The sequence below is a fragment of the Lissotriton helveticus genome, chromosome 4_1 (genome assembly GCF_964261635.1).
Source record: "Lissotriton helveticus chromosome 4_1, aLisHel1.1, whole genome shotgun sequence".
In the NCBI taxonomy this organism is placed as follows: domain Eukaryota; kingdom Metazoa; phylum Chordata; class Amphibia; order Caudata; family Salamandridae; genus Lissotriton; species Lissotriton helveticus.
In genome coordinates, this window is record NC_136063.1 from 1552190220 (window position 1) to 1552204713 (window position 14494).

The window sequence follows — 14494 nt, forward strand, 5'->3', positions numbered from 1 at the left end:
AGAACAGGATTAAATGTGTTTTTAAAGTCACATAGCTACTTGTACTTAAATCAGTTTCACTAGAGGTGGCCACCGAAAAATGACTGTAAGAAGGCACGACCCAGCCATTGGCGATAGCTAGAAAGTGGTGTGTGCTGAATTAATGTCAAATTGGCTTAGTTTTTTGAGCTTGCAAAGTTGCACTTAGCAAAGTCGCAAAATCCGCAATCTTTGCAAACCTTAGCTGTGAGTTAAGTTTCCAGAAATCAAGATTTTGGAGGAAAAATGTCTTACAAACACTGTCTGTGCATGAGTTATTCTACTGAAAGTAAGGTTTTGTGGGTCATCACCAGTCTTCAGTTTTACTGTCTGTTGTTCCATGCTTGAATATGCTGCTCACAGAATACTCTTTTGGAAATTTAGCATTTTCAGTGCTGGTTGTCAAAGACACCATCATTAGGGTTCTGTAGTGATGCTTTCTGTACATTTTCATAAGAGTGGGTTGGCTATTGGGGATGGATGTAAGCCCACTGTATGAAACTAGCATTGACCTTCACTATCTGACCTGATATGAAAGGATAGCACAATGTGGGACGAATTGAGTACATGATTATCCTCTTCCAGGCAGAGAGAGTGCAAGCACTTAAAAAAAAAACATCTCTCCTTAAAGGTGCCACACTTGCAGTACATACTCTTTAACTGTGCTAGGGATCAGTGAGCCACGCTCACACTGCATGCACCTATCGGTATTCAATATGCCACAGGTTCGAATGCTATCAGAACTATTTACCTTTTCAAAACTCGAAGGCTGACAAATTGAGTCCTGTTGAATTGGGTAAAAATGCAATCACCTCTTTCAAATGAGTACTATAAAATGGCAAACCATGAGATAGAAGGGGCTGTAAAAAGGACTATTTTTATTATCTTTCTGTAAGAGCTTTGGGCTTGTTTGAGATTTTACCAATTGCATAAGATATGTTTTGCAGAGTTTCAATCTAACTAATGACAATTCATTTTCTCTTGGCAGATATCAAGGAATCTACTGAGCATGAAGGCACTGATCTCACCCAAGACCAAATGCAGGCGAACTTCCGCCCCTCTGTGTCTGGCAGCTACGACAAAGAAGACTCACTCAACACCAACAGCGCCTATGAACGCATGAAAGCAAAGCGACTCCTTGAAAGGAAAAAGTGGAAAGAGCAGCAGGTGAGTGGAGAGTTGCATGAAATCACTGCATGCCATGGTATAAAGACATGACATAAAAAGAGCACATTTGGTTCCATAACAGGATGTAGTCAATGCATGAGACCAAGGGAGCCTTTCTGCAGAGTTGCAAAAGGTTCAGATTTCCTTCAGTATTACAGTTACTTCCCGCTCCAAGTTTTCACATTTCCCAAATCTGGTATCTGCATCTTCCCCACTCACAAGTTAGATGAGTTTTTTTAAAGTAAGATGGCTTTTCCAGTTAATCTTGTTCATGCTGCAGGGTACATAAAGGACAGTCTCTAATAAGAAAGAAGTACTGTAGGGAACTGAGAGATTCACAAAGGTAAATTACGCTTTTGAGTATGTTTACTCATTTGAGTGAGTTTACTACTTTTCAATATTTACAAATTACACTTTTGTAGTATGTTACATGTTCGTAGTAAGCCCAGCATTGCACATGGATAGCCAATGGTACTGCAACACTCGTAGAAAATAATGGATGTAGGCGCTTAAAATAAAACCCTATCTTAAATAATGTTAAATAACATTTTGTAAAATATCAAAAATACACACAAATAAATATAATTTAAAATACATTATTAATTATAACCAACAAGTTATGTACAATTTTAATATATTTTTTTAATTAATTTTGATCTTTTTTTCTATTTACCTATTAGCATTGAGCTATTAAAGTTTTCTTAGAAATGTTTCCAGAGGCCAATCGTGCTTCGGTAGTGAGACCTGGATCCTTATAATTGTAGTGCTGAACAACAGATCGGAGCAGCTAATACTGCAGAAAAAAATCGAGTCCTATAGATTTAAGACAAGCTAAAGACTTCTCTCTCCACAGCCCTCTATCATGTAGGCGGGGAATTTCCTGAGCAGTGAGATCATATAAAGAAAGGTTTCACTATACAGACCCCCCAGGATATAGCGGCATGGATTAGCAAATTTAGCGGCACAAAAATGGAAATTTAGCGGCACAAATATGGAAATTTAGCGGCAATTTTGCGGCATTTTATGTGGCCATTTTTCCTACAACAAACACAGATATCTTCGTTTTTTGAGTTATTTAACAACATGAAGCTATGTATATTTGGTTTCTTTACAATGTAGACACTTTGGGGCAGATTTACAAGCCCCTTGGGCTGCTTTTACGCCGCCGTTGCGTCACTTTTGTGACGCAGCGGCGGCGCAAAAGATGCACCATGGTGCGGGGTATTTACAACGTGACGCATCTCCCAGCCATTTCCAAACATATTCAACCGTTTGCAAACCTATCCATCATGTATCCTTCCATCTATCATTTCACTCATCCATCCCTTCATCCATCCCCTCATCCATCCTTTCACTCATCTCCATTATCCATCCACCCTTTTACCCTATCCATCTGTACACTTATCCATCCACTCTTCATCCCATCCATCCATTCACTCATCCATTCAGCCATTTACCCTTTCACCAATCCAGCCATCCTTTCACTTACTAATCCTTCCACCCATCCACTATTTTAGTCATCCATCCCTCCTCCCTTTCTCTCTCCATCGACCCTTTCACTTAGCCATCCTTCCTTCCATCCTTTCACCCACCCATCATCCATCCATCCATCCATCTGTCCTTCCCCTCATCATCCATCCTTCCCCTCATCACCCATCCATCCTTTTCCCTCATCATCCATCCATCCTTTTCCCTCATCATCCATCCATCCTTCTACCCACCCACTCTTCATCCATCCATCCTTCCCCTCATCATCCATCCATCCATCCATCCTTTCACCCACCCCCTCATCATCCATCCATTCCCTCATCATCCATCCATCCATCCTTTCACCCACCACCTCATCATCCATCCATTCCCTCATCATCCATCCATCCATCCTTTCACCCACCCCCTCATCATCCATCCATCCGCTGTGGAGCCAGAGAACCAGGTCAGCAGAGCCGCTGTGGAGCCAGAGAACCAGGTTAACAGAGCTGCACTGGCGCCAGAGTCAAGGTCATAGTTCAAGCGCTGTCCTCCCAAGTGGGTTTGTAAAGCTGCCAGGTGGAAGAAGCACATATACAACTGGAACAGCTGAGCAGGGGCACTTTCACACTTCTGTGCAACAGCTATCTTTGTTTGACTTAGTAGTTTGTTGAGTAGCTTTGGTGACCGGTGTATGTAGTCAGAATATCTTTCCCCTCCCTTAACCTCTTTTACAAATTTGATTTGCATTGCAGTACTAATGTATCCTGTAACTGTAGTAGCTAGCGTTCTGATAGCTCACCGTGCCCAATTGAAACCAGTAATATGATCTATGAAATCTGCTATTCACCAAAAGACTTACAGAACAGTTGTGAAAATTGTCATGGTCTGATACTCAGTTAAATATAATTATAGTTCCTCTAGCATAGCAGATGTAGCAGTTTCAAAATCTGACATTTTTAATCCGCATTTACAGGGCCAAAAACAAAATGTAGCTATCCTCTTGATTGGGCATCCACATTGTAATTAGCACAGCAAAACAATTCTATGTATGAAATGTTAGCTTATTCTCCAGAAGGAAGAATTGTATGAGCTGACGAAGGTGCGGAGTGCAACTGCACACAAGGAACCCACCTGAAGTCAGCTGGAGCTCCACGCCACCCAAAGCTCCACGCACACTTCTAGAACAATTCTGAAGACCAAATTCCTTGCAAGTAAGAGCAAACTAAAGTAATTGTCAGACCCCATTCGGGTGCACGAGCAGAGGGCAGACGGGCTACTGCCACCAACTGGGGTGATTACGGTAATTAGGCAAACACAAAGAGATGTATGGAGCACTGAAGCTTTTCAGCCACTCGCCCCCAGTCACGGCGGAGACAGACTGCACAAACGGCGTGACTATCATGTATAAAGGAAGCTTATAGGAAACGCTCCAAAATGAATAAATAATGCAGACAATATTGGGAAAATGTGTCAGACTTCATTTTAAGGCGTGTTTAATCTCAGTAGGCCCTGTATCCGTTATCGTGTAATTCTGCTCTGCAAGAATTCCTCACATAGTTTAATTACCTGCGTTTTTCTGCATGTCTTGGATGGCTCCTTTCCGCTTGTTAATGCTACACCACAAACGGTAATTAGGCAAACACAAAGAGATGTACGGAGCACTGAAGCTTTTCAGCCACTCGCCCCCAGTCACGGCGGAGACAGACACACCCTCCTTTCCATTGGCTCACTGCAAAATGGCGCTCGCCCCCAGTCACGGCGGAGACAGACACACCCTCCTTTCCATTGGCTCACGGCAAAATGGCGGATTTCGCGGGCGTTTGTCCAAATATCGCGGCATTTGCACGGATCGGCCGATTTCGCGATTTTTTTGCAAATCGCGAAATCGCGATAAGCTGGAGGGTCTGCCTATATAAATAATAGTAACTACTCTATATATGACTGGCATGTTGGCGAAACCAGTGTATGTAAGAAGGGAAAATGTGAGGGAGGGGGGAACTCTTCACTCCCCAGGCCCAAAACCCTTTGCCCTTCCTCGCAGGCAATTTATGTATTAAATAAATCATGCACTGCCGGAGGCGTCATGCTTTACCCACATATATAAAACGCTCCTGATTTCTAGGAGGGGTTCCAGAGTCCGGTTTTATCTGTGTGTGTGTTTACTGGCCTCCGTGGGATTCGCAAGTACATTCATATGTATAACGAATTCCCATGAATATTCATGACATCTATGAAAATGGATTGTGTCTGCCGCGAATCCTAAAACAAAAGTAAACTCCACATAGCGGATCACTCATATGATGTAATACAATTTTTTTTGTACCACTTCATTCTTTGATTATCGCTAAGCAGCAGACTCGGACTGCGCAATAATTCATTATCATGTTCCTTAATACAGTATATGTAGAGTAGACTCATCTATTTAGAAGTTGTGTGTGGACTTCTTATAAACTACCACGCGATGGCGCCAGAGTATCGCAATGTAATTTATGGCGAGTCAAAGCGAAGCGACCATTGGAATGCACATTTTCTTTTAATCAAACACATTTTACAATTCTTCTATTGGGAATTCTAGTATTTGTTTAATTGGACTTTTCTTAGTCATTTCCTTTTGTTAGGCTACTGTTAGCTTAATGACTGCTCTTCGACCCTTTCAGACAGCCGTATTCTCAGTAAATGAACACAACCCATGGTTAGCGAAACTGAAATATTTATAATCACAGTGCACTTTTCTGTTTTCGTGATAAAACATAAGTTTAACTATTTCGGGCGTCTAATCTAAATTCTCTGTCTGAATTCCTGTGACAAGGAATCATGTTTATGTCAGCGCGACAGAACGCTGGTGACATCTTGTGGCTGGTTATGGGTAAATGCAGGCCAGGAGTCGCTTATTCTACTACTAGAACAATTAAGTACAATTAGATTCTTTTGTGGGGTGTCCAATTCTGCAGGGCGCCAAACACATCGCCTTGCAGACCCCTGAAAGCACTTCGGTGCACAAACAAATGCAATCATGCCCTTATGTGCTGTTGACAACGGGACCGATTCACAAGGATTTTGTTGTGACTTACTATTGCCGTACTCCGGGCTTACTACTCCAATTTAATGAGCAATCCGTGAGTGTAACACAGGAATACTCCAGGCATACTCACGACTTACCCCTGGAAGTTAAGAGTAAACTTAGAGTATTAAAAGAACAAGTCACACCTTTTCTTACACCAGTCTTTGCGAATTAGCCCAGTAGTTTATAACATGCAAGAGCAGAGTGAGGAATCAAAATATGTCAGCAATGTACCTGGCTAGTGCTACCACACCTTAGTGAAATCTGCCCTACAACATTCACATACGTTTATACATATATAATAAGTATGTCTGGGAATATGTAAAATAGGCACACACTACAACCAGGCACTGGTGTAAGAAGTGCCTGTACAGCCTACGGTCTACGCTGATGCTAGCCTCTGTATATTGGTCACAGACGGATGTAACCTATGACGAGTGTTATACATAATGCTATGATAAATGTTTCTGACTGCAGCATTTGAAAGTCTACCACTGGCTGTGTGTGCTTAGCTGGTAAGACACTGGGACTGATTCAGAAGGATTTTGCTGTCAGTTACTCATGCAGTACTCCCTGCTTACCCCTGAATTTCAGTAGTAAGCCACGAGTGAGCCTGGAATCTAGGAGTAAGCCAGGAGTATTTCAAAGCGAAGACTCACCTACTGAAAACGACATCTTTATCAATCATGCCCTCGTCTTTACTTTGGTTTTCATTGGACAAGCTCAATACTTCTTTCTGCTGGTCCCGATTCACGAAAAGGATTGTTATGATTTACACCTGGACTTCAAAGGGTAAACCAGGACTGCACATAGTTTGCTTCTAAATTCACGAGTAAGACAGAAGTACTACAGGAGTAAGTCACAACTACTCATAGACCAATGTTTGTGAATCGGGCCTCTTGATATAGACATGACACAAACATGATCGTTTGATTACTAAGGGCTTGGTTCACAGAGATTTTGAAGTGACTTATTCTTGTAACAAACTTGGATTCTTACTGAATTACTGGAGTAAGGCAGGAGTAATCCTGGTTAATTCATGGAATTGAGGAGTAAGTCAAGCATGCCTTCTCTGAGCAAAATATTTGTGAATCTAGCTAGCCCTTAGATGATTATTTCCCCACAAACACGTCGGGGACCGCAAGTTCAGCAAGGGTCTTGGTTCATGCAAACATTCCCCATGGCAACTGAAAGTGCGAAGGCTGATGGATGACTGCTTCAATGAAAGTTGTTTGTTACTGTGCCTCAAAGCTCGTATTTATGGTGCACTCTTCTTTCAGGGGCCATGCCAGAAAGAACTCTACAGAACAATGGACAAACTCGCCAAAGCCCAGCAGAGGACAGGTGAAGAGATTTACAGATTTTACATCCCCAACTGTAACAAGAACGGATTTTACCACAGTAAACAGGTAATCCAATTCCCTTGACTGGTCCCACAGAACTTTTTAACCAAAATTAAACGCTGTTGTCTGATGTTTGTGCCAAACAAAGGGATCACCAACTCAGCCTAAATTTGTGGAACTGGTTCAATAGTGGCCGCTGTACCTTTTGGTGGCGCTGTAGGTCCATAAACATGTCTCCTTCCCCATGAGTGGAGTGTACAAGTGCAGTTTATCGAAACAGCTCTGTGCAAATGTGGCCTTCCCTGGTAGTTATGGAGACCAGCTGCCCTATGTAAGAGGATATCTCGAGGGCGGAAAACAATTTACACGTTTTTGTTGCTGATCATTTAGACATTTAAGGCCAGATTTACAAGAAAGTGATGCATCTGTAGAGATGCGTCAGTTTCCCAGCGCCACCCTGAGAAACCCTTGTGCCACCATGGATGGCCATATTTACAATACGGTGCACCATGGCACAAAGATTGACAGATGCGTCAGAAATTCTGATGCATCTGTTAGTCAAAAAGTCACACATTGATGGAGTTGTGTCGCAAGCACGACGCATCTCTAGCAATGTATGGGAAGGCCTATCCTCATTGTGCTGTGTCACTCCTTACGCCTGCTGCAAGCAGTGGTAAGGTTTTGACGCATTGGCATCCAAGAAGTGGCACAGTGAAATCTTGTAGATTTCACTATGTCACTTCTACGAGGCTCTTTTAAGTGGGAACGCCCACCAAGCATACATTTTACCTGATTCAGGTATGATGTGACGCATGGCTTTACAACGTGACGCATCTCCCTTTATGTGTCACATTGCAATTGGGATGCATTTTACGCCGCCGCTGCATCACAAAAAGTGATGCAAGGGCTAAGCAAAAATGACAGAAGGGGCTTGTAAATCTGCCCCATCATTTTTAGAATCTAATATTTGGTTGATGAAACAAAATACATGCAGTATAATTTTTCATTCAGAGGAGCAGTAGTTTATACTACTGCCCCCCACGGGTCTAAAAAAGATCAGATTGGTAGTTTGCATGCCCAGTTAGAGTTCATTGCGAAAGTGTGATGGCAGAGTATGCTTGAGCATTCATACTCTGAACATTCAACTCATACTGGCTTCCATTTAAGTTCTCACCAGCAGCATCTCAACACTCCTATCTACATACGCTAAGAGTCACTAGCAATAAAGACACATCTGCTAACCAATATTGAGCAAAGTCATTTCCTTAGTGTTAAAAAGCATGCCTCCAGCCAGTACTCCAAATTGGAAATAAAAATAAAGAGTTGGAGAAAACAGAAACAGCAATAACTTTAAAATAAAAAAAAGAATTTGTTTTTAGCTCTTAAAATGTGCATTCTGTCTGGAGACACATAAGTCAACGGGCCCGAGCCAGAAGGATTTTGGTGTGACTTGCTCTTGCTCTACACCAGCTTTACTTCTAGATTCCAGGAATTAGTCAGGATTAACCAAGGAGTATTTGTTCACTTTTGAAATCCAGGAGTATGTCAGGAATACCACAACTAAGGTGTAAGGGAGGAACTGTGGAGAAGTAAAACAAAAAGTGACAGATATGCAGAAACATAAACCAAGGGTGAAGGCAGCAGGCGAGGGAGCAGACACAAAGCACAGGGGAACAAAGACAGTATGGGAGAAGGTGATGAAAGAGGTGTACAACCAGAATTTTTCAGATAAATACGATAAATAGCATCCACAAAATATGTAACTTCAAGCACAACCCTGTCAGATGTATTCATTTATTTTCCTAAGACTGCAATATAACAGTGACAGCTACAGAGGAACAGCTTAGCCAGGAAACATAATCCAGGCCATTTTTAGGTGTGGTATGACAGAACAGCTGTCCACAAACTTGTCAGTGCAAAGTCTTTAAAATATGCATATAGTGGGCTTTGGCTCCACCCAGAGCAGTATTTCTCTTTCACCTCATGCCATTGGCTGTTTGGTGGCTATTTGATATAATATTACATATTCTATGGGATGCTTGCATTGAAGTGTACAAGAGGCGATTTTATATCTCAATAGTAAACAGAACCATCACACTTTAAAAAAAATGTTTTAGTGAGAATTGCCATTTTGTCTGCTTAAGTGCTTAATATACCTGGATTAACACACACAGGGAAACCCAGTAGGTAGGGCTTTAACATAATTCCACACATGTTGTTGGAATACTTTCACACATTAAAACCAGACCTACTGGCTTTAATGTTATCTCTTCCTTCATTTCTGTACACGTGCTGCCATTACTCCTAATATGAGTACATATAAAAGCAGTGGCGGGGCAGAGGAGGGGCAGGGTTGGGAGTAGTAAACTCCGGAATCGGGCCGAACAAAGTTGAATAAAGAAATAAAGAATGACATTGCATGCTGCATCGCCGAATTGGCATTGCAGCTCACGCAAGTTAATTCATTTTGTTTATTTATTTCTTTACTCAACTTTATTTGGCCCATTTCCGGAGTTTACTACCCCCACCCCACCTCACCGCCCCGCAGCACTCCCTCGAGGAGCCGCCACTGTATAAAAGTGTGATAACTTGCCGCCCTAGTTGTCTAAAACAATCCTTAGATTTTGATACTTCAAAGTTGTACGTAGTGTAGTATGTAGACAGTTCTGGTCCACAATTTTCCAGCACCTCGACGGGTGAATAGGGGTCTCAGGACCAGAGGTGCTGCACAGCCAAATCTTTCAACAAGGTGTCCACTTCAACAAGCAGCACCGAGTGTGAGTGATTTGATCAATACTTCAAGAATAGATGGCAAAACTGTTAGAGACAGCAGAGCCTGTGACTATAGTATGCAATAATGAGTACTATGCGCTGACCCACCATATATGGGGCATTGTAAACTAACATGGCATAGAGAAGCCTCTTCGAGAACTTTGTAAGCAGGGGTGGAGAGGCCTTTTATGTACTACCACAGCAGACTCCTTAGAAACTCCCTCCAATGTGCTTTCGTTGAAACCTTGTTCAGGAAGGACCATCCCCAAGGTCCATCAACTTTGCCATAATTGTGAATCCTTCTGTCTGTCAAATAAGAGAAAGAGAGGAATGAATGTGCCAATATCCTTGTTGTTGTACTGATTGAAGCTTGATGGCACTTAGCACAGGTTCTATGATCTAAATGGGTATGGTTCCTGATGTGCACAATCTCTAACGCTACCATTTTTCTTTTTGTAGTGTGAGTCTTCCTTGGATGGTGAACGTGGCAAGTGCTGGTGTGTTTACCCTTTGAATGGAAAACGGATTCCAGGATCACCCGAGCTGAGAGGAGACCCCAACTGCCAGCAGTATCTGAGCGTGCAGGAATGAATCCTGTCCCGCCATTGCATTAAAAATGGCGCCCAAGACAAATGGACACATTGTGCTCAACAGGGCACCTTCAGAGTAGAATTCGAAACCTGCACATTCCACAGAGTCAACAGGTTGTGTAATATTGCTGAACCATATCAGACCTAGAGTACCGGGATTGTAAATTACTGAGCTATTTATTTTACAGTATGTTTTATATTACAGAAGGTTATGAATTTGTTTGACCCTGATTTTTTCTATTTTATGTATCTATTATATATCTGTATATTTAAAAAGAGCTTACATATCTTTATATTTAAATACTTAATATTAAGGGTCTTAAATGATCTATTTTTTTTATTTCATGTAAAAGATTATTTTTATTATGTAACCTTGTCTGGAATAACACTCGAGAGAAACCGTTTTGTTTTTGGAATTTTTTTCTTTATTTAAGTTTGCATTTTTCGTTTGTACACATGACGCAAAACCATAAGTTAAATGTTGACACTAAAAAAAAAAATATTCTGAAGCACTGATTCTGTGTTAAGGGATTTTGTGTTATGGTATTTGATTTGAATCTATTCATACTTTTATTTTTTTATAAAAAATAATGAACTCGCTGGTTAATACTGCTTTTTATATCGAAATGTTTGGATTCAACAACATTATTTTACGCTCAGTCTCTAATACTAAGATATCACTTCCACAAAAATGCATGGTCAGCTAACCATCCATGCATATTATCTTATCGAATACAAGTTTTATTTTTTTCCTCAGCACTGATTGTGAAGTTATACAGAAGTGGGTGATTCTATTTGGCCTTTACAAATATGTGCCTCCTACACATGCATATTCATGCCTGAAAAATAGTTTATGAAAAAGCATGCCATTTAGTAATATGTTTTGTTTAATAATTCAGTCAGCACTTTTTAGCAAGATAAATAAAAATTCACAGAGCAAATGATTTAAAGATCCAAAGCTTAGCCCGAGCAGATCTTTAATCTTTGCATATTTTTCTATAAATCGTTGTTAATGGAGAGGTAGCATCAGTAAAACATCCTTTCCAAAATATAAGCACTACTACCTGTATTTTAAACCATCCACCAAAGGTAATTTATCCAAAAGTAGGTAAATATTTGGCCCCTTAGGGCTCATCATGCAAAATGTCAGCTTCATGTGTTCAGATATTGTTATGAATCAAACAGCTGTTTTAGTGACACACCTTCATAGAGCTTTACACATTTGAGCAACATTTTTTAATTTAAGAAATCAGAAGACTGTCTTACCAAAGTTGAGTCCCACCCACAAAGCCATGGCTTTAAAGTTGTAACATTTTCTTTGTTATAGTTACTCCTACATCTGGAGCAAATGTTTGACTTTTGCAGAATTTCCAAAGGATACCATGAGTACCTATGGAAATCTTCCATCTTTGTCAGCTTTCATTGAGTACTACATTGCATAAAATTTACATTTGCAAAATTTACAGAAGATGATCTATTTAGCATGTACGAATTTGATTCCAATGTGTATTTGTTCATTTGACTTTTTATTTCTCCATGGCAGATATTTTTCCAAATGTGAAATCTTCATCCCTTCTAAACACATTAAATATGTATTTTCCCTAACTAAAACACAATTACTCCTTTCCATGAATGGGGTAGATTTGCCTATGTTTCTAAGGACAAAAACTGCCTGTAAGAGGTATGTGAACAACACTGAAATGTAAGAGTTCAGGTGTTCACATTCCTGCGCAGACAGGACCACTCAAGAACATCCACAGCCACTACCCCTAAATTTGCAATTATGAAAATTACTCCACAGTGGCAGAATTTCAACATTTGTGATTACTTTTTCAGCAGTAAAATTTCATCAGTCCTGTTTCTGTAAATCTTTGAAAATGGTTTAACTTGTGCATCCAAGTTTGATAATGGTGCACATTCAGATAGTTAAACATTCCCACCATTAACTAGGGATAGATTCTAACTGCTTTAATTTAATTTTATTTTCATGAAAAACTCAGATTCCATCTACTGCTTTGAAAGAAAGAACTTGCCACCATAGTGATGGCATCCATAAAATAATTTTTGGCAGACAAGTTAAGTAAGATGCCCTTCCAGTTGCATTGCTTAGACTTAGGGGGTCATTAGGATGGCGGGCGAACTTTAGTCCGGCCACCACCCTAGCGGTAACAGGACCGCCCGCCTGCCGTGCAGCAGTCCCGCCACCCCAATTATGATGCAACTGCCACCGCGGCGGTCGCATCTGGCATTTTAACATTGCGGTGGGTGCTGCTGACTGCGGCACCCTCCGCAATGGTAAAATGCCATGTCATGCATTGCCATGCTCAACGTGGCATGCACTGTGCGGTGCCTGCCACCTTGTGCATGCAGCCCCCCCACCCACCTCGGGGCCTGCAACAGGCCCCCAAAGCAAATCCCCACCAGCCCTTCCATGGGCCTGCAAATGCTCCACATCCTAATATCAATGGCGGTGTCTACCATTTTTGTGCCCCTGCTCCACCCGTCCGGCAATCGTTACGCTTGCCGACCGGCAGAAAAGTGGCAGATGGGTTTCCATTCGCCGCGATACCCACTGCCATCGTAATATGACATGGGTAATTCAGGTGATGATGGCGTGATCGTAATCAGCCCCTTAGTCTTTTTCACAAGCCAATTGAAGGCATTGCTCAGAAAAGTAAATTATTCACAAAGACGGACACAGACGAACACCCTTTAAAGAAGGCTGCAGGTTACAGCCAGAGTTTTGTGAATATTTTTGCATTTACTTAACACAACTGACAAATGCCCTTACAACCGCCCATTTTTACTTCCGTTCAGCTTTACATTAGTAACACCAAAGCAAATATGTCTGTTATATATGTGCTATTTATTTTACAAATCTATGCTTTTTCCTTCGACATCCTTTGACAAAGATTGCAGTGTGCAACCACGCAGGCTAACAACTTAGAAATAACTTTTGCGGGATATCGCTAAATGACCAAGTGCCTTTACCTTCTTATTGCAACCTGAGGGCTTCAGAAAGCGAGGCATGCTTGCCTGGCAACCCCCACAAACACACCCCTGGAAGAGAAGCACCCCCTCTCACACCACACTTCCAGGTTTATGTCTAGAGGTTATGCAGGTCGTTTTGCAGACAACTGATTTATTCGTCTGCCCTGGTCAGTGCACTCCCAAGCCTTTGTAGTCAGGAGGCGAGATCGCATCAGCACCTATAGATTTAATATCCTGCCACTCAGGGAGGTCACATGAAAGCAAGCACTATCGGCTCGATCATTGCCCTGTGTCTTGCTCTGACATATTTAGCACATTTCCAGGGCCTAACAATTATGCAACATCTGGGTCATGTTTGTAAAGATACGTCTTTTAACATTATATTGCTTTTAGAACACTATCTGCCATATCACCAGGCCTCATATTTATTTTTTCATATTTAACTTGTCTGTGAATTGATGCACATTCATCACCAGCTAGGAAGAGTATTACCTGGTATTCGGTTAATTATGCTCTTAGCTGCTTATCAGTCAACATCCCTATACATATTTTTCATTATTTATTGAAGCAGGCTGTTCTTTTGTATATGAACGTAATTTTGAGTGGGAGTACCTTATCTCGGAAGTTGACTGTTATGCAGCTCTGACATTCATGTTGCTGCTATGTAAATGTTTGATCTATATTTGTATATTTTGGTTGTCAAAAACCCTATATGTGTGTTGTGGTGTATGTGACATTATGCTGCTAATGTAATACCCTGCACTGTTTAAACAACACTGTAATGGGACAAATTTAAATATGATGTCTTTCGTTCTAATAAAACTGTAATATTTAGTCTTTTTTATAATAAAAAGTAGCATCGAAAATCCTTTGTACTGTGTCATTGCTAATTAATGTTTTAAAATAGTTGTGTTCTTTTGTGAAAGACATCGTAGGGAGGTAACTTTTTCACTTTGATCCAATCTCAATCGAAGTTTTGAGTATTTTCACTTGCAACAAATGCTTGATATCCGGCTCTTCCTAATCCTATATAAAAGGGATGAAACTTTCAGCCCAGATTCACTATTGTGTTGCACAGCTGC

The 14494-nt window shown here is 41.0% G+C and overlaps 1 protein-coding gene across 1 annotated transcript in view; it reads left to right on the top strand.

Annotated features, from left to right (window-relative positions):
• IGFBP1 (insulin like growth factor binding protein 1) overlaps window positions 1-14278 on the top strand; it is a 28244-nt gene extending 13966 nt beyond the window's left edge. Inside the window, exons 2-4 of the mRNA XM_078688174.1 lie at window positions 1007-1185; window positions 6997-7125; window positions 10291-14278. Coding sequence (XP_078544300.1) covers window positions 1007-1185; window positions 6997-7125; window positions 10291-10422 — 440 coding nt within the window. The 3' untranslated portion in view covers window positions 10423-14278. The remainder of the gene's footprint in view (window positions 1-1006; window positions 1186-6996; window positions 7126-10290) is intronic.
• Window positions 14279-14494: the final 216 nt, after the last annotated feature.